Raw genomic sequence first — 18,472 nt, 5'->3', positions numbered from 1 at the left:
ATCTCTCAGCGAGGGCAGCTGGCTCCTTTCGTCTTGACTTGAATTAGCGGCTGTCTACGGAGTACGCAGAGTTGGAATACAGAGCGCTGTTCATGCTGAGTATATTTTAAAACAGATTGGTCATAAGAATTACTTCCAAAGAGTTCATAATTAGTACTGAACTGCGCCAAACAACATCTGCTCACAATAGACTCCCTTAAAGACTTGAAGACATCACATGAACCACAAGACCACTAAACCGCTCAGATTGATAAGATCGAATAGATAATGAATAGAAGGGTATCTTAAAATAAGCGCCCGCTTTAATACGTATCCTCTTCACCACCACCGCCGCCCCCACCATCGCCGAATCCATCGTCGCCGTACTCATCGTCTCCACCATCGAAATACTGCTCAGCATTGTAATCTCCGCCCATGTCATCGTCATCGTCCTCAAAGTCATCATCCACGATCTCCTCTTCCTCCTCCTCCGGATCGAGTGCCTCGCGATCATCCTCCTCGTTCTCTCCTCCCTCCGCATCGTCCTCATCCCCGGTCCGGCGCTTCTTGCCCGCCTCATCATCCTCCTCATCCTCGTCGTCTTCGAAACCACGTTTGATACCGGGCCGATCAATTCGCAAGACGTAGCCGTCCATCGCAGAATCCGGCTTGAAGCTCGGCTGAATGGTCTGCCACAATTCCTTGGGGAAGAATTTCATCACTATAACACGCCGCACAGTTAACACGGTATCTCTGTAATTGTAGAACCATAACCCTGATCCTGGAGAGCTAGAAAGAGAACACGCGATCCAGTTCCAAGCCCCTCTACGCGACCAATAATTCCCAGCAAAGCCAGAAAAGGAACACATAGCACTCACCATATTCCCTCCCAGCCAATTTAGGCAGGGTCCGCACCTTCTTCTGATACTTGCCCGAGTACGAGGGCATCCCGTGAAACGGATCAAAGTGCGCCCGCGCGGCGCTCTCCTTCTTCGCTGACGAGGTCGCCGAGTCTAGCACGGAGTAGTACGGTCCATCGTGAAAGCGCTCTCGAAGCGACCGGTATAGATCCACCTGGATCTGCTCGCGTGGGGTTATCGGCCTTGCGCGGGGGACGTGGTATTTCTGCAAGTCGAAACAGAATTAACATTGGACCCTGATGCCCCGGAAAGAAACACATTTGACCACATTCAAGTCAAGTAAAGACCGTTATCCACATACCGGGAAAAGAGGAGTCGGGGCAGTGTCGTTCTCGCCGCCTCCTTCACCAGTCTCCCAACTGAATTCTGCCCCGGGGAGCTTGCGGCCTTTCTTGGCTCCGAAGCGGGACATGATGGAAAGGAAACCAATGAAGTATCGGAGGAAGGGTAAGCACAGTTATATCTGGGGCTCTTAGCCTAGACAAAGCTGTAGGAGTGCTGTACAAGCCGAAGGGCGACGTGCAAGGCGTTTAATTGCACGAGATGACTGAGGGAGGGGGGCGGCGGCCGCGGCTGGAGAAAAAAAAGTTACGAATACAATCCAACTGCGGAGCTTGGAGTCACCGCCTTCGGATATATGCTGCATTTACTCCGTAGTACTTCTAGGCTCAGCCAATCATGTCCTGCGCGTATGAACGTCATTTCGAGGGCATCGATACGGAGTATACCTACTGTACAATACGTGCTGGTAGGTATCAGTTTTGCGGTCGTTCCCAAAGGGCCGCAAGAAATATCGCTTTTTATTCCGGAAAGCAGAACATCTTCCAGAGCCCCTTGATTCATGCATGGATCCTCAACATGGAAGAATCTTCTATGCGTGCATGGGACGGGAATAAGCTCGTCATTCGACAGTCCAAGCTGTATAGCTTCGAGCAAGAACAATTTTCACCTGTACATCTCTTTTTGCAGGAATGCTTCTGAGTCGGGCTGCCCAGGAAGCTTCAGAAGTCGACGGATCCCCGGACGAGCACATGATAAGAAGGTTGCTAATCAGAAAACAAAGACGGCTAGAAGCTGAAGCTGCAATAGAGCCAAACAGCAAAACATTAAGCCTAACAGTCATTTGAGCTTGTCTTTCCGTCATCATTCTGGATTCTTAATAGACTTGACCACCGCAACGAGGCAGAAGCTCGTGACGCCTCTGTAATGAACACAGTCTTGCAGCTTCATATGGAGAAGATGAGTCTTCGCAAAATGAAGCCTCTTCTGGCTTAGATTGGTCAGCAATCTTCGTACAAAGAAGCAGTCACTTAAGGACATCAGAGTCAGTAGCAGCCCAGTATAGTTTCACGGCCTTCCGACAAAGCAGTCTGTGGTACTTCAGACTGAAGGTGATTCTGATTCCAAGTAAGCTCATATCAAAATCACCATCAGCAAGGGCTTCGCGACTCCAGCACGGTGGTTGAGTGCGAGCTCATGGGTGAAGATATCACAGCCCCGCCCTTAAATGCATTTTCACAAAGGTTCTTGTGTGATTTGACCGCTGTCATCAGCCTCAGCTTCATTCCGGGATGACGGACAACCCACTCATCTCATGAAGGAAAATAACTTCCGTGGAGTGTGTTACTCGTGTCACTGCTGAGTCCGCCTCTTCCTCTTCTCACTTCTCTTCCTTTTCTTCTCTCCTCCTTGGTCCGTTCCTGAAACGTACCCATCGCTCATGATCATCAACACCGCCATCCTCATTCTCGTCTTCAATGCGCGTCAAAGCTCCATTCACCCAGTAGCCTGGACCCCTCAACATGCCTCGTCGCAACCCTCGTGCTCGCGCCACCCTCGAAGAATTGTGGAAAAAGCTATCGGACGACGGACGCGGTCACTGCGTGTCCATTCACGGATTGTGTAGCTGGGGCTCCTGAAAGTTCCATTCGGAACCGCACACAACAAAGCTGCAACCGGATCGGTAGGTATATTAATATTTTGGCTCCGAGTCCTGGGTAAGCAAGAGATGAACAACCCAGGGTAAGACAAGACAGCTCCCGCACAAGACAAGTCATGACTCTTCCCGACCTGGACTTACCCCCCGATCCTCTAGATCTTGGACGCGGTTTCGATGTCTACTACCCTGGCAGTGCCTCAGATCCGGGTATGATCAGTACTTAGCCACATGTGGTGCTGTCTGGAAAGATTTGACGAGGAGAAACCGGGCATTTCAACCTCATCTACCTGATGAGGAGGAGCAGGAAATCTTATCTCGTGAGCCACCAGAAGCAAGAGTCAAGTACTCCCGTTGTTGTTCCCAACCAAGAAGTATTTCCCCGTATTGCTCATCTCCTTTATGGAGCCACAACACGCCATAATATTCTACGCACGTCTGGATGGGTATCAGGTCATTCCTCGACAATCCCAGCTCTATAGCTTTGAGTACCGCGCAACTGCACCTGCGGGGCTTTTCGCCAGAATGCTTTTCAGTAAGGAATCAAGGTTTGAAAAAGCTGATGCTGCAAGCTGCAAGAAGAAAGAATGTATGTACATAAGAATCTTTCGCCTCCTATCACAGCCCAACAGTTGCAACTTGGTTTTCAGACTGAGTCGCGGGACCCCATGGCCCTTCGTTGACGCGTTGGCGGAGTGTACGCATGATATCGTCAAATCCACTCATCTGCCCCCCGCTCTCTTTCAAACAGTCATACAACGCAACCAGCACCTCATGCTTCGCAGTTGCCACTTTCCATACTGCGTTCTGCGGATCTGCAGCTCCGCCTCCCACAAACTCAGCGTACGAGCGCGGAGGCTTGAAGAGGTAGGGCAGGAGAACAGTCAGAGCCGGCGGCGTTAGAGCGGCCCAAGCACCAGTAGATGGAAGGACACCCTGTGCCGCGGGGGATAACCTTTCCAAGCTTAATTCAGTGGGAAGCTGATACCGTGTATTGCCAGGTGCAGAGGTCGGCAGTTCGGCGGGCAAGACCTGCCAATTAGCGGTGATGATCGCTTTCATGAGCGACATGGCTGCCAAGGATACATCCTTCATGGCCAGAATGTCGGCCGTCGCGACAACATCTGTCCAGAAGTCGGGGTGCTGATTCGTGTACTGGAAGTAGAGGACCCGGGCAGCCGCTGCTTCCTTATACCAGTCAGTCGGTGTCTGACCGGATGTGTTGAGTTCCATCGAATCAGCCAGCTCGGGTCTGACCGGGCCATGCAGAATCTTCGCGAGGACATCGAGGGCCTCCTTGTTCGGTGGACTGCTGGGCACAGATAGCACGGCGTTCAAGCCATGCCTACTGGCTTCCACAAGCAGAACTCGAGGCAAGCAGGAGAGCACGTTCAGCTGTCCACTAGGCACTGGCCCATGCGCCCACTGAGCGGACGAGATGGCCACAGATGCAGCGACGCGCGATATAATCCGGTCTAACAGATGCCGAGGGTTCTGCAGAAGATGGTTGGGGTACAGTTCGGAATACTGCGCGACGTATGACATGATTGGGCCGCAGAGATAGGCCAGGTCAATGGAGTCCAGTTTCGACTCATCGAGGTAGAAGTCCAACAACGTAGTGTGTATGTCATTCAAGATGAGGAAGTCAAGTGCCGGGGAGGAGAAGGTAGACGCAGATTGTATGGTTGTGCGCGCCATGAGACCCGGAGCGTCGAGGGCTAGCAGGTCATGGAAGAAGTTGATCACCGTCATGTGCATCAAGACGTCACTGCGGTCAACCATTCTGCAGGCAGCGAAATGAAGTAAGCTGTCGGCGCGGTATTTCGCTTCCACCTCCGCGACTTGAGAAGTTGAGATGATATCCCAGCGTAGCTGGCCGGCCTTCACGAGAAAACCCATCAACCTCCCTTGAGCCACTGTCTTGTCCCGCTTGGAGATGCCTCCATGCCCGTTATCCCCAAGACTGCACACAGAGAATAGCAACCCATATACATCCTTGTCAGTGAAGATCCGCCTCCAGAACAGACCTTGACCAGCAGTAGCTCCTTCAGTATCATGTTCGCCAAGCTCAAGCGGACTAGCAAGATCAATCTCCAACAAGGCCCAGATGGTGTCCAACGCCGCCTGAGCCACAGCGGTCGAAGAAGTCGACAGCCACAGCTCTACCAGAGATGCGACAAGCTCCGAGTCCCCCGCGACAATGGCAGCATCACTCGGGACCTTACCCGCTTTGCTCAACAATGACAGGGCCAAAAGGTTGACTGGTGGGGAAGGTGCTTTGAACCCCGCAATGAAGTTGATGGGAGGATTGACAGCACGCAGATCGCTGAATGTGAGATAGGCAGAGGCCTTGACGGCAAGCGTCGTAAGAGGAGTGGGGTCCTCCTGGAGGACTGGCAGCAGCTCTGAGATCTGGATCAGTAGGGTGGAGGGGACACTGCGGTCCGTGGTCTCCGTCAGCTCCAACTTCAGCTTATCTATGATGTTAGCATCCAGCTTGGTGGTCGGATCGCGCTGGATCTGTTCTAGATGAAGCCTGACTTCATCATAGGTCGTAGGCACAGCCATGCTATTTCTAGCGTAGTCCGTTCTGCAGCGTTGTACTAGTTTAGAGGAACGCAAGCGACTTTATTCACTTGTCCAGCCGCATGTGGAGCGGGGAGGGAGGGGGAGGAGGAGGGGAGGGAAAGCCGGGGTGCAAACAAGACAAACCGGGGTGACAGCTGCGCTCGAGTCTCCGGACGATGAGACCATCGCCGACTACAACGCAGTCAACCAATCGACATCAACTGGGAAATCCCAGGTTCTCGACACAATGGCTGATTATCCCGACTCGCTTGTATCGTCAAAAGCCTCGGACTCCGGCCTTCACATCCAACTTCACCCTCTAATATTACTCACCATCTCCGATCACATCACCCGTCACGCCGCGCGATGCCAGCAGGGACCCATAGTGGGAGCTCTGCTGGGCCAGCACAACGGCCGTGAGGTCACGCTCGAGCATGCTTTCGAGTGTTTAGTAACAGAGGGGCCCAACGGTGAAGCTCAGCTTCCCGACAGCTGGTTCGCAGAGAGAGTCCAGCAATGTAAGTTTCACCCTTCACCATTCATCCTCATCTCTCTTCCCCGATAAACTGACACCCGAGTCTCCGCACCAGTCAAGGACGTGCACAAAGCACCCGCTCTTGACCTCGTGGGATGGTGGTCAACCTGCCCCTCCACAGGGCCCAATGCAGCCCACCTGCCCATCCACCGCCAGATCCTCCAGAAACACAACGAGTCCGCAGTGTTCCTCGCATTCCACCCCGCCGAGGTGGCCGGGGGCCCCTCGGCGAATGGCGGCAAACTGCCTCTCACCGTCTACGAGAGCGTCTACGAGGGCGAGAACGCCACCGCCAACACGAACAATATGCAAGTCGACGGCGAGGAGCAACCGGTCCTAAGCATCAAGTTCCGCGAGCTCCCTTACTCCGTCGAGACCGGCGAAGCCGAGATGATCGGCATTGATACCGTCGCGCGAACCGCCCGCAACGCAGCCGTCTATCCCACCGCAGAATCGACCTCGCAATCACTATCCCAGGCTGAGCCACAGTCAAGTACCGCCCAGCAACCGCCCCCAGAAGAGACACCGCAACAACAACAACCATCCGCCGAACCCTCAGTCCTCCTCTCCCCCGAAGAAGAAGAGCGTACGTCCTGTCCCATCCTCGCCCAACCACCGACCTTCCAGTTTTAAAACTAACCGCATGATACAATAGTAATCGCCAGCCTCAACACCCGCCTCAACGCCATCCGAACCCTCGAGTCCCGCATCTCACTCATCAAATCCTACGTCTCCAGCATCTCCACCGCCACCTCCTCCTCCTCCACCTCCACCACCACCACCACCCAACCCCAGTCCCATTCCCAAACACCCACCCTCTCCCACCCCCTCCTCCGCAACATCAACGCCTGCCTCTCCCACCTCTCCCTCCTCACACCCCCCGAACAAAGCGCCTTAGCCGCCGAAACCCGCGCCCAGGCCAACGACGTCCACCTCGTCGCCCTTCTCGGCCAACTTAGCCACAGCATCAGCAACATGCGGGAACTCGGGAAACGCACTGCCATTCTGAACAATGCGCGCCGGACCATGGCGGCTGCACGCAAGGCTGCTCCGGCTGGCGGGATAGGGCCGTTTGGGGGGACTGGCGGTGGCGGTGGTCGTGGTGGTGGCGGCGGCGGCGGCGGCGGGGGGGACCTGCAGATGCGGATGGGGTTGCCGGGACGGTACGGGGATGAGATACCTTTTACTGGGAAGACGGATGGGTTTTAGAACGCAGAGAGAAAGTGACGGGAATCTAGACCTGAATGGGACAGGGGATAGGGACAGGGACACGAACTTCTACCTTCCCCCACCCCCCATTACTTGCAAAAGACTTTTTGAATTAGCCCCCCCGTTCTTTAGCTACGTAATGAGATTATGGCTGAACTTCTTTGCTTTTTATACTGTGCATGGATGGGGAAGAGGAAGATGGGATGTTTGATGGAGAGATTGCTTGAACTTTTAGCCGTCTTTGTGAAACGAAAAGTAAAGTGGCACTACCCATCTATACGCAGAGTGCCTCTTCCTACTATCTCCATCCTACCGTACATCAACCGTGTCCCATACCCTTCAAGAAAACGGAAACAACATAGGACTTCCACTTTCTTCTAAGCAGACAAAAGCATATATACTTCAAAAGATATCTATCTCATCAACCCATGATTCAGTCGATATTTCATGCCATGATCTCATAGAGTGTGAAAACAAGATAACGTAGATAAAGCGCAAGCGGCCAGAGCCGAGAAAACCAGAGGGTATTATACGACAAAAGAATCCAACAGAGATTGCAACCAACGCCATGAATGAAGAGGGTGACGGTGCCCTGGAGATCGAACACCGCCGAAGAAACAGCTTGCTGTAGAGGAAGGGAATGGGAAATGCAACAACCAGTGCTACGAGGTCTAGGTCATGTCATGTCACGCGCTTCGGTCTGCTTCGCCACGCTTGTGATGCAATGCAATGCAGTAAAAGCGACTGAGAGTGGAGGGGCCGTATCTACCTCCGGTGAGGGTTCTCGATGTCATACCCAGGGGGTGGGGTCTGATACGTTTCTGGAAGAGGGATCGGAGGTTGTTCTTGGAGCGCGGGTTGCCGGTAGGGTTGAGGGTGAGTAGCGGTTATAACAGTGTTGCTGTCGGGATACGGGGGGGTTCCAGAAGCGGCGCTCTCGTGGTGATAAGTGTCGTGGGCCAGGTGCTGCGACTGGATCAAGTACGGATTGTAGGCATCTTCGTAGGACATATTCATGTGCGGTGCCATGTGAGAGGGCTGGGGCTCCAGTATAGAAGAGCCGCTCAACCGGTTGTGCGAGTAGAAGCGGTTCGGATCATTGTCATCAGGCATGCCCGGGGCTAGTCCAGCAGGACTGGGCTGAGCATGGGACAAAAGCACCTCGCCTTCTTCGTCGCTGCCATATCTTCCTGCAGTCATCGCGGTTGCAGGCCCTTGGTATTCGGTTCCGGGGGGTGGGGTGACATTCTCGGTCGCATTCAGCCCAAATGCCTCCGTTGGGGTGTGGTAGCTAGGATCCGACGTCCGCTTCTTCCGTCCAACGAAGAGCCAGCGGAAACTGCGACCAACCGCCTTGAGAAGATCGATAGGGTTGAGAGCATTCAGCAGGCCTTTAATGCCAAAGCGACCACCCTGATAGGTGGTCTTCCCGTTGCCATAGAAGTCGGTAACATCGGAAGTTTGCGCGAGGAGCGAGTACGGTTGCCAAGCAAAGGCCCACAGGTGAAGGACCGAGAAAATAGCCATCTCAATACAGATGAGAATGTTAGGCAGTCCAACCTTCAAATCGGGGGACTGAATTGTCGAGGTGGTTTTGATTACACCCGAGGAAGAGAGGAACGAGATTAACGTCTGCCAATACTGTTAGACCGACTGCCACGGAACTAGGTCGCAGAGTCCGCTTACCGACTGCCAGAATGACAGGAAGATCACAAGTTTGATAGAGAGAATCTTCAAGAAGGGGGAATGTTGGCTGATGTCGTCTTTGATCTGGATGTAGTACTGGATCAGGCAATACATGGCAATCGAGACGGCGATACACTCCACGACCATAATCTATTGAGGAACCATAATCAGCCCCAAGTCCAGCAGGACCTGAATGAGTAGCACATACCCAAATGTGCGAGAACGCAGGGTTGAGCGATTCTTCGCAGTAGACATTGAAATGCTGCGTGATGACCGCAATGACAGTCATGAGAACTCGTAGGACACAGTATTGGAAGATGCCCACCCAGATCACCTGTTATTCTTGGTCAACGGATGATCTTCGCGACTCAAAGGGTCTACCCACGTTAAACCAAGTCAAGCCACTGCGAGGGGTTCTCCACACGCCTTTCTCACCACCGGTAATCTTTTGTAACCACGGGATTGGCCAGACCCAAGGCTTAGGTACCACGCCTCGGAAATACTCTTTTTGACTATGCAAATCCGGTGCGACGTAGGCGCAAAGCAGGGAGAAGAAAGAGGAAATGGCGAACGCTTCGTAACAGTTTCCGATCAAATCGTAGTACACATCGTTCTTGTAGAAGAGCGTTCCAACCCATGCGACAACTGAGTAAATAGGGATCATCAATAGGATTCGGATTTGACTGCGAAATACCACGGTGGGGTTAGTATGTGAGACTCTGGCTCAGCGCAAAGCTCAGGCGAAACGTACTGTCGTTGCTCGATCGGCTTGCTGTAATGCGTGGCATGCATCATAATCAGGTAAAAGGAAACGATCATTGAAATGAGGCCAAACACGCCGCCTACCATGAGGCAGAGCTGGTGAAAAGTAATGCCGCCTTCCCAGAGGTCAACCTCCGTGACTATGCGAATGCGAATGAGACTCGCGTTAGCTCGAGGCAACAGTCCCCAGGGTCGCAAATTGCAGCGGAGGGCAGGCGGAGGACGGAAAGGGACATACTGGTCTCATCTTCGACGGTGGAATTACACACCGGCCAACCCATTCTCGCGGGTGGAATATGAACACGTTGACAGTGTAAAACGTCAGATTGTGCGGTGAGAGACTGTGAGGGTGGCCGAAGGAAAAGAACAGAGCGGAAAACTTTATAAGGAGGAGGAGGCGTCCAGGCGTCGCAAATTGAAGGAGGAACGAGAAGATGGAGGACTTTCTATCTTATCCGCCCAGCGCCGGGCTTGGCCCCAAGAATGAGCGACGCAACCCCTGGGAGCCACCCGAGATTAGACTTCCGTCCACAGTTTTGGCGCCGGTGGAACTCGCTGCGAGGGAAGGGTTCGTGGGTCGAGCCGACAAATAAAAGTGGGAGAGTAACTGGCACGCAGGAAAAGGCGCCGAGAGAAGGTGAGCTTCGTGTTGTGTTGCTTGGTGTTGCTTGGCAGGCACCGCGAATAACAGAAGAACACGGGGGGGGGGGGAAGAGAAAAGTGAGGGAAATAAAGAAGAGAGAGAAAGAGAGGCTGGGGATCAACAGTGATCGACGAGGAAGGAGAAGAGAAATGAATTTGAACCTATGTGAGTATGTGGACAAAGCGACTGCTTGGGGGACAATGAAGATGGTACATTTGAGTGATGATCTTGAAGGCATGCAGTGTTATGTCACTGCGTGTGTGGCAGTCAAGAGGAAGAACGTTTAACTAAGCGCTTTCAAATTCGGGATTGGACGAAACGCTGCTGCTGAAACGAAACAAGACCCTTTGTGTGGATGACGAACCACATACCATACCATTCCAATACACGTCATCCCCACGGATCCCCCGCCAAAAGGACGGTAAATGAGTCCAACTCGAGTAAGTAACTTACATCACAAACGGTATTGCAGTACCCACTGGCCACGGGCTGCTGCGCCACTTTCCCGAAATAGCTGGAACTGCCTCAATTCAATCCGCTTGCTGTGTATTCCATACATGGTGTGTACACACTATGTATGGAGTACACAGCACTCCGTACTAACTGCACAATTTCCCCCTTACTCGATTGATTATGCTGAGTCTGTCCTCGTACTAACTATCATTTCATTTTTTATTAAGTACCTGAGGACTCTTCTACATCACAAATCACAGCCAAGCAGCGTTCTTCATTACAACTCTAGCCGGCCGAGGATCGACTCCCCACTTGCGCAGTCGTCACCTAATTTACATTCATCTTCTCTTCTTTTCCTCCCCCTTGTCATTGCATCTGTCTAAGTACTATGGCCGAGTACCGATGACTACATCCGTTCAATCATTGTCGTTGTCGACATCACCCCTGTTACCAACGACTGCGCCGGTCGTCTCGCCACGAATCACCCATCCCTCCTCCCCGTCCTCGGCCGCCGCCGCGGCCGCCGCGGCCGCCGCGTCGCCCCCGTCCACCACCCAAGTATTCCGGTCCCTTGTCGACAAACTGGTCCCCATCTTCAAAGGTGATACGACGGGTCTCATCGCCTCCACGTCGGGGAAATGCGCCTTTCCGTAGCAGCTCATCGAACCGATCGAGACGCCGGTCGGCCACCTCCCGGGTAACGGGCAAATAGTAGAGCTTGGGCTTGGTGGTTGTGGACATGAACAGCTCGTCCAACGGCTTGAACCCCTGGCCGGGGTGGGATTCCGACCGTGTGGTCCCAGGGTGACTGGGACGTCGACTGGGGCCCCGACCTTCTGCGCGTGGACCAGTCGGCGGTGGGCGAGAGAAGCCGGTGAGTTCGGGGGCGCGCGCAGCTTGGGCCGCCGGTTTGCGGGAATCGACTTCCTCCAGCACCGCTTCGACACCGTCGTCGCTCCGGTCGTATCTCACCTCCCAACGAGGCGCGGGGCCACCGCGCTGTCGAGCGCCCTCCTCTCGTTCAACCCACGACTGTAGCTTGTCTTCCGGGATAAAGTCGACAAACAATGCTTTGCGGTTGCGTTCGTTAGGCCATATGGTCCCGTGGAGGGCCGCTCGGACACGCGATGCGGCCGACACACTCGTAAAACTCACGAAGCAATGGGTCTTGATTGGATCCAGGTAGTAGTCGAGAATCACATCAGCATTCGGAGAAGCATCCGGGGTCGATGCAAGGTTAATCAGATGGCTGCGAAGGGTCGCCGGCTGCATCGGTCGCATCAGACCTCCCACGTAAAGCGCAGCAGTGGCAGCATGTAAGGCAGGCTCGAACTCTGCATCATCCGCAGTAGTGTCAGGGGGAGGGGACGGCGGACGGGCTTGGTCGGGATCCGGGCCCGTGAAGAGGCCTTTGAAACGGACATCGTGTTTCGGCGGGGCATCTTTCTTGGCTGCAAGGGCTGCATCATCGGCGGTCGGGACAGACTCCGTTTCTCGACCTGACGCCGCCGTCTCAGGCGCCGCACGTGCCTCAGGGGGTTCGCGTGGCGTTGCTGCCTCTTCTTCTCCCTGCTGATCCACTTCCATGGCAGACGATCCTTGATCTTCGGGCAGAAGCACGCGGGGCTCTTCTTCTTGCGCTTTCGCCTTTTTGATGGCAAGGGCTTCGGGTGTGGGCACAGGACTCTGGCTACGTCGCTTGCGCTTGCGGCGATCTTCCAACAGTTCCTCTGTGGGAAGAGGAGTTGAAAATGCAGTGTTCATCTCCGAGGCAAGAGCCGTGGACGGGGCTGTCTCCTTGAGCTCTGTATTCTGCTTGACCGCCGTGAGCTCCTGCGCCGGTGCATCTCCGGGAGCCTGCTCAACCGGGGCTGCAGGAGGCTCAGTCTTTGTGTCCTGCACTGCAGAGGTTTCGGTCGCGGTCGCGTCACCCTTCTCTTGCAGCTCTTGCGCTTCTGCCTCTGACTCCTCCTTTTCTTTCTGTTGTTCTGCTTGTTCTGCGGGTTTCTCTGCGAGGTGGTTGCCACCGGGAACATCCTCGTCTACCTTTTGCGGTTGAGGAGATACAGTAGCGCCATCCTGCTCCGGCGTTGATTCCTTTGGCTGTGTTGACTCGGCTTCCGTATGTTTCAATGTCTCTTCGGGTGTGGGCGCCGTGTGCGCAACCTCTGCCTCTGGGTCGACGTCCTGCGCAGGCTGTACCTCCTCGGGTTCAGGTGGTCCGTTCACTTCGGTCTCGTGCGCGTTGTCGCGATCTGAGCCGGGTTCCGCGGTCGCATCCTGTCCAGCAGCTTCGCGAGCGTCCTCCTCCTCCAATCGGTCGATGATTTGTTGTTTGACGCGCAGACCGGTCTGGGCGATGCCGCGGCGCTTCAACTCGGCCTTGAGGTCGGTGACCTTTAGTTTCGAGTAGTCGGTCATATTGTTGGGGTCGTGTATGTGTTCGCGTGGGCGGGAGTGAGGTGCATATATAGGTCGGTGGAAGGGCTGTTTAGTGGTAGGGGTTATGATTTAAACGGGGTTTGTCATGGCTGAAGGATATATATGCGATGCAGTGCTATCCTGCGGGGTGGTAGTCACTCGGGGAGTAGTGAGCAGGTAGTCAGTAGTCAATAGTAGTCAATAGTAGTAAATATGTAGTAGTAAGTAGTAGTAATAAGGGCGACGGTCGGGCTGAGCTTGACTGGTGGAAGACAGATGATGTCGTGCGCTAACGCGGTTCGAGGCTGTGATTTGACTGGAAGAAGCTTAGTGTCATTCCACATGGGGGACTTGCTTAGTCACGGCGCTGGCCTGGTCAAACTAACTGTTTCAGGTCTAGTTCAGTTGACTACGCCTTGTAGCCTGAGGTTTCGATCATTCATTCCATTACCCAAAACTTTTGTTTTGTTCTTATTTTATTTTAAAAGCAGACACCCATCCATCCTGTAAGATTTTTGGTGATTTGTTCGTAAATACCGAAAGTGGGCTGCTGCATAGTTCCCCAAGTTTCTCACTTATATCTGTGAATACAATGCTTTTCTCTCTGAAGGCCTGGGATATGACTATAGTACTTGTTATCAGATAATCTGGGAACGGACCCCGCAGCAGCCACCCTTTTAGTTATCTTGTTAATGCTGATGACATCTGACAGCTCAATCTCAGAAGCCCTTCATCTTCCGAAAATAGGAGAATAGTGTGAAACATATTACCTCCGTGTCTGGCTGGTGTCTGTCTGAAGATAAATCCCAGATCGGTACTTAGTTAACTATGGTTGAAGAGCCCCTGGGGATAGTAATCGAGACAACTGAATCGACAAGCTACAACTACCTACCCCTACAATCAACCACTCATTCACTAGTACAAGAATCATCCCATTTCTCCCGTATCCACGCCCGATAGATAACGTAGTCTCCGCAGATAAAGCCTCTGACAACACCCGTCCTCAAACTCCGGCAGCCCCAACCGTCAGCGTTGGTGCGGAGAGGAAAATAGCCCTGCAGCTGCAGATCTATAAGTACAGCAGCACAGTAGCGTATGAACCAGGGCTTCGACGACTCAATTCCTCTATATTCGCCTCATTGAACTCCCCCATCTTTCACAGGTGCAACACATTCCACTATTATGGCCCCCATCCTCCCCATCGACAACCCCACCCTCCCCTTCTGGCGCACGGAGCTCGACGAACTCGACACTCTCCGCACCACCGCCTCCCTCCCCGCCGAAAGCGACATCGTCATTATCGGGGCTGGCTACGCGGGGGTGACTCTCGCCTACTACCTGCTTAAACAACTCGGCCATGAGACCAACACCACCACGCCGAAAATCACTCTCCTTGATGCTCGACAGATATGCTCTGGCGCTACGGGGAGGAATGGTACGACAGGCTGAACCACATATAGTTACCCTTCCCACCCCCTCCAAGCCAAACGACGAAATACATACAATACAATCCCACATCTCCTTCCAACCCACCCAAACTGAAAACATCAGAACCCAAACTAATGGATAGAGGATATAGGCGGCCACCTCCGCCCCGACATCTACGGCCATATCCCCACCTACATTGAACGACACGGCCTCGACTCCGCCATCGAGATTGCCGAATTCGAGTACGCCCACATGCAAGCCCTAAAGGATCTGTTGGTGGAGGAGCAGATCTCCTGCGACTTCAACATCACGCGCAACATGAACGTGTATCTCAGCGAGGAAGGCGGGGAGCGCGCGCGCCAGGCTTACGAGAAGTTGTTAGCGCAGGGGGTGGCTGTGGCGAGGGATTTGCATTATACTTCCGCAAAGAATGCTGAGGGGGTATGGTTTCTTTCCTCTCCTATTCTTTCCTTTGCCTTGCTACTTGGTTAGTTGATAGGAGATGCATGGGGGCGCCGGGGGTGGGGGCGGGGAGGATTTCGTTATCAGGGTGATTGCTAAACTCAGACTTACACTCACCTTAGATATCAGGGGTGAAAGGCGCAAAAGCCTGCCTCTCCTACACCTCCGGCACGCTATGGCCGTATAAACTCATCCTGGGTTTGCTGCACAGGATCGCCGGGTCGCCGGCGTTGAACGTCCAGGCGCAGACCCCTGTGACGGCGGTGACTCCCAGTGGAGAGGGTGGACATCTCATCCACACGCCCCGGGGCGTCCTCCGCGCCGGCAGAGTCGTCTACGCGACCAACGCCTACACGGCTGGTCTGCTGCCGGAGTACGCCAAGAACATCGTGCCGTGTCGGGGCATCTGCTCCCACATCGCTTTGCCAGCCGGTCACGACGCGCCGTTTCTGCCCTACTCGTATGTGGTGGTCACGAAGGAGGGCGGCGGGGGCAGTTATCTGATCTCCAGGCCGGATGGGAGTATTATCGTCGGCGGGGCGCATTTCACGTTCAAGAAGGAGAAGGAGCTGTGGTATGGGGTTGTGGATGACGGGACGCTGATCGAGCCGACGCAGCATTACTATGATGATTTCATGCAGAGGACGTTTAAAGGATGGGAGAAGAGTGGGGCGTATGTTAAGGAGATTTGGACGGGGAGTGAGTGATTTTTTTTTCCCTCTCTTTTTATCCTTCGGAAGGTTGAACGGAGGAAGCTGACTTGAAATACGCTAGTTATGGGGTATTCGTACGACTCGCATCCGCATATTGGGCAAGTCCCAAACAAGCCGGGCCAGTATATCTGCGCGGGTTTTAATGGACATGGCATGCCGGTGGTGTTGCTCAGCGCCAAGGGGCTGGCAGAGATGATTGCGACGGGGAAGACGTTCGAAGAGACGGAGACGCGCATGCCCCGGGTCTTCAAGACAAGTGCGGAGAGGATCCATAAGGCGCAGACGGGGCCGGAGGGAGGCGATATCCTTGGAAAATAGTCTGGTCATATCGACATAGACATAGACACCTTACCCATATTACAGGTGCACCCGCTGCTTCAACCCGATGCTACATCCATCTGTCAATGCACCATCGAGTTCAAAAACTCACTCATCCAATCATCATACGCAACCCCTAGCCCCAAAGCCCCAAGCCCAGCGCCAGCCCCAAATTCCTGACCCAATACCCCCCTTCCTCCGGCAGCTCCCTGCGGCTCCTCCCCACCACTCCCACTCCCACCCCCAAACCTCCTCTGCCACGCCAACCGCATAGACTCATACTTCCCCACCGAGTAGAAGAACACCTCCCCGTCATCCACCACCTCTCCATCCCCCTCTCCCCCCTCGCCCGCAGACCCAGACCCAGACCCAGATCTCAAGGGCCTCATCCCCTCCAACCTCGCCAACGCCGCCGCCTGCCCCAGATTCCCAATCACGCTGTCCAACACCTCCAAGACATCCAGCTCCCGCCGCACGCCCGCGCGATCCCACAGCGGATCCTCGAGGGTGGAGAGCCGGTACAACGCCGCAAGAGTCCGGGCGAGCTGGGCGAAGACGGTGAATGGGAAGCCGGTGTACTCGGCCGGGGGGATGGAGAGGAAGGTGTCGAACCAGGCTTTGGTGGCTGTGAGGGCGGTGGAGAGGGTTTCGAGATGGGGGAGGTTGAGGCGGGTGGTTATGCTTGTGTTGGCTGACGGGGACGGGGCAGTGTTGGTGGATGTGGTGTGCAGGAGGGAGGGTTCGGTGAGGGATAGGGTTGTGTGGGTGTTGTGAAGGTGGATTATTTCTAAGTCAGTTAGCGGGTTTCCTGGCCTGTGCTGGTTTCGGGTGTATGGGGTTTAGGGTTAGGGACGTACTGTATTCTTGGGTGTGGGGAGGAAACTTGGTTTGGGCGGATGCAAGGTATGAGTTGAGGGCGTGTTGGTAGGTGGATACTGGGGCTCGGAGGGTTGAATATGGGTTCATCAGGGTGGAATGAGAGTGTGGCGGTGGTGCTTCGGTCTGGTTCACCCGCTCGTTGATGAGTTGGCAGCGTACTTGATGGACGAGAACCTCATCGTTGGGGCAGTCGGGGTGCCGGCTGAGGGTTTCGAGACATTCTTCTAGGTAGGGTGTCCAACGCAGGGATTCTGCTTTCTTGAAGAAAAGAGAGATACTAGGTGTGATAGTGGTGTTAGTACCAGTCGTGCAGCTGCTTTTGCGGCGTACCTCGAGGTCAGAAGGTAGCAACCCAGAACTGCTCGGCGCTCCTCTTTGGTCCGCGCCGGCGGCGTCGCAGGGGGGTCATCGAGTGAGGAATAAAGACAAAGGAGGAGAGAGCCCTCGATGGAAGAGGGCTTGTCCAGTGAGAGATCATACACGACCGCAAGGGCGAGCTGGCTGAACATGATCAGGCTGAGTTTGCGGAAAACCTGCTGGCCAGACCTGAATTGAGGTTAGGATGACTAGACCTAACGAACGCGACCAGCACGTACCACGCAATGAAGATCAATATGCCCAGGAGCAGGTCGAGATCGCGACCTACGTAGTTGAGTACGGCCTTTTGCGCGACGACCTCCTTGACCTTATCGCAGAGCGCACTGCGCTGCTTTACGCTCTTCGACGCAACGGCCATAACACACAGCCACATGAATGGCCGCTCGCGCTGCAGATGCCGGGCCGTCGTCCCAGGCGCAAAGTAAATGAAGGGTAGATACGGCAGCTTCTGCGTGAGGAATGCCGTCAAGCACTCCTCAGCCTGCCACGGTGAGAGGTCAAGCGCAGCATCCGCAGCATCAGCCAGGCCATCCCATCCCTGCTCAATTGATTTGGAAGACTGCACGCGGGTCCGCGGGTTTCTTAGACTTTGAGACTCTCCGCTGGGCGTTTTCCGCGAGACACCGCGCGAGCTCCGTGGCCGGGCACCTGTCGCTGTCGAGCTCAGCTCCGCCTCAATCAAGTCGGCATACTCATCCGCGGCCGATGAACGCGCCGCCCGGGCACGAAGCAAGGCGACCACATCGTCCAGCTTCTTCTCCAAGCGGCCGCTCTTCGGGGCCGTAGCTTTGTGGAGATTTTGTCGGCGCTGGAATGCGGAGGGCCGACACTCTTTGTTCAGACGTTGACACCTGTGGGACATGCATCAGTGGGGATGGTGGAGGTAGTGGAGAACATGCAGTGCTTATCCTGAGGGAACCCACCGTTGGCATTGACCTCCATCTTTGGACAGGATGCATTTGCATTTCGCGCGTGAACAGTTCATACATGCGCGCCCGTATGGGGCGGGAGAAAGATCGTATTGCGTTGGAGTCTGGTCCATGGGGGGTTCGGGGTTCCTCAGCAGGGAGAGTGTTTGTAGCTCACGGAGGATGAGGTGAATGTCTCTCTCCGCCTAACTTACTAGTTATAATGTCTCTACCGGATGTTTCCGCCTACCGGGATCTCCATCTCAACCTTAGG

The 18,472-nt window shown here is 54.5% G+C and overlaps 7 protein-coding genes across 7 annotated transcripts; 2 read left to right on the top strand and 5 right to left on the bottom strand.

The window, feature by feature from the left end:
* Positions 1-163: 163 nt before the first annotated feature.
* Positions 164-1,455, bottom strand: BP01DRAFT_347674 (DNA-directed RNA polymerase III subunit C31). Its single transcript, XM_025573696.1, has 3 exons — positions 1,201-1,455; positions 858-1,104; positions 164-700 (listed from the first exon to the last, which is right to left on the bottom strand). The coding sequence occupies exons 1-3, from the start codon at positions 1,309-1,311 to the stop codon at positions 303-305; spliced, it is 756 nt and encodes a 251-aa protein (XP_025427982.1). The 5' UTR covers positions 1,312-1,455; the 3' UTR covers positions 164-302.
* Positions 1,456-3,304: 1,849 nt separating this feature from the next.
* BP01DRAFT_359789 (uncharacterized protein) lies at positions 3,305-5,462 on the bottom strand. Its single transcript, XM_025575765.1, has one exon. It carries the CDS (start codon positions 5,401-5,403, stop codon positions 3,454-3,456), a length of 1,950 nt encoding a protein of 649 aa, XP_025427981.1. The 5' UTR covers positions 5,404-5,462; the 3' UTR covers positions 3,305-3,453.
* Positions 5,463-5,614: 152 nt separating this feature from the next.
* BP01DRAFT_347670 (COP9 signalosome complex subunit 6) lies at positions 5,615-7,147 on the top strand (the record flags this gene model as incomplete). The annotated part of the gene is made up of 3 exons (XM_025573695.1): positions 5,615-5,921; positions 5,994-6,524; positions 6,594-7,147. Exons 1-3 carry the CDS (start codon positions 5,651-5,653, stop codon positions 7,145-7,147), a joined length of 1,356 nt encoding a protein of 451 aa, XP_025427980.1. The 5' UTR covers positions 5,615-5,650.
* A 789-nt stretch (positions 7,148-7,936) lies between these two features.
* Positions 7,937-9,497, bottom strand: BP01DRAFT_262261 (OSTA/TMEM184 family protein; the record flags this gene model as incomplete). The annotated part of the gene is made up of 4 exons (XM_025571313.1): positions 7,937-8,779; positions 8,834-8,983; positions 9,042-9,167; positions 9,219-9,497. Coding segments are annotated over 4 exons (1,398 nt in total), but the record flags the coding sequence as incomplete, so codon positions are not given.
* Positions 9,498-10,921: 1,424 nt separating this feature from the next.
* BP01DRAFT_326250 (SAP domain protein) lies at positions 10,922-13,364 on the bottom strand. Its single transcript, XM_025572882.1, has one exon. The coding sequence runs from the start codon at positions 13,110-13,112 to the stop codon at positions 11,139-11,141; it is 1,974 nt and encodes a 657-aa protein (XP_025427978.1). The 5' UTR covers positions 13,113-13,364; the 3' UTR covers positions 10,922-11,138.
* A 921-nt stretch (positions 13,365-14,285) lies between these two features.
* Positions 14,286-16,158, top strand: BP01DRAFT_326247 (NAD(P)/FAD-dependent oxidoreductase). The gene is made up of 4 exons (XM_025572881.1): positions 14,286-14,547; positions 14,692-14,981; positions 15,125-15,701; positions 15,777-16,158. The coding sequence occupies exons 1-4, from the start codon at positions 14,295-14,297 to the stop codon at positions 16,031-16,033; spliced, it is 1,377 nt and encodes a 458-aa protein (XP_025427977.1). The 5' UTR covers positions 14,286-14,294; the 3' UTR covers positions 16,034-16,158.
* On the bottom strand, positions 16,117-18,352 carry BP01DRAFT_347657 (Zn(II)2Cys6 transcription factor domain-containing protein; the record flags this gene model as incomplete). The annotated part of the gene is made up of 5 exons (XM_025573694.1): positions 18,214-18,352; positions 17,509-18,141; positions 17,243-17,458; positions 16,891-17,189; positions 16,117-16,820 (listed from the first exon to the last, which is right to left on the bottom strand). Exons 1-5 carry the CDS (start codon positions 18,330-18,332, stop codon positions 16,117-16,119), a joined length of 1,971 nt encoding a protein of 656 aa, XP_025427976.1. The 5' UTR covers positions 18,333-18,352.
* Positions 18,353-18,472: the final 120 nt, after the last annotated feature.

This window comes from Aspergillus saccharolyticus (assembly GCF_003184585.1).
Source record: "Aspergillus saccharolyticus JOP 1030-1 unplaced genomic scaffold BP01scaffold_39, whole genome shotgun sequence".
Classification (NCBI taxonomy): domain Eukaryota; kingdom Fungi; phylum Ascomycota; class Eurotiomycetes; order Eurotiales; family Aspergillaceae; genus Aspergillus; species Aspergillus saccharolyticus.
This window is presented reverse-complemented; position numbering and strand designations above follow the sequence as displayed.

What these genes read in the sequence shown, in the direction of transcription:
- BP01DRAFT_347674 (XM_025573696.1), bottom strand. Translation starts at nt 1,311, where the DNA reads ATGTCCCGCTTCGGAGCCAAGAAAGGCCGCAAGCTCCCCGGGGCAGAA. An exon ending in CCCCGACTCCTCTTTTCCCG is followed by an intron (nt 1,105 to 1,200) that starts GTATGTGGATAA and finishes TTCGACTTGCAG; the next exon opens with AAATACCACGTCCCCCGCGC. An exon ending in ATTGGCTGGGAGGGAATATG is followed by an intron (nt 701 to 857) that starts GTGAGTGCTATG and finishes GGCGTGTTATAG; the next exon opens with TGATGAAATTCTTCCCCAAG.
- BP01DRAFT_326247 (XM_025572881.1), top strand. Translation starts at nt 14,295, where the DNA reads ATGGCCCCCATCCTCCCCATCGACAACCCCACCCTCCCCTTCTGGCGC. An exon ending in TGGCGCTACGGGGAGGAATG is followed by an intron (nt 14,548 to 14,691) that starts GTACGACAGGCT and finishes TAGAGGATATAG; the next exon opens with GCGGCCACCTCCGCCCCGAC. An exon ending in CCGCAAAGAATGCTGAGGGG is followed by an intron (nt 14,982 to 15,124) that starts GTATGGTTTCTT and finishes CACTCACCTTAG; the next exon opens with ATATCAGGGGTGAAAGGCGC.
- BP01DRAFT_359789 (XM_025575765.1), bottom strand. Translation starts at nt 5,403, where the DNA reads ATGGCTGTGCCTACGACCTATGATGAAGTCAGGCTTCATCTAGAACAG.
- BP01DRAFT_326250 (XM_025572882.1), bottom strand. Translation starts at nt 13,112, where the DNA reads ATGACCGACTACTCGAAACTAAAGGTCACCGACCTCAAGGCCGAGTTG.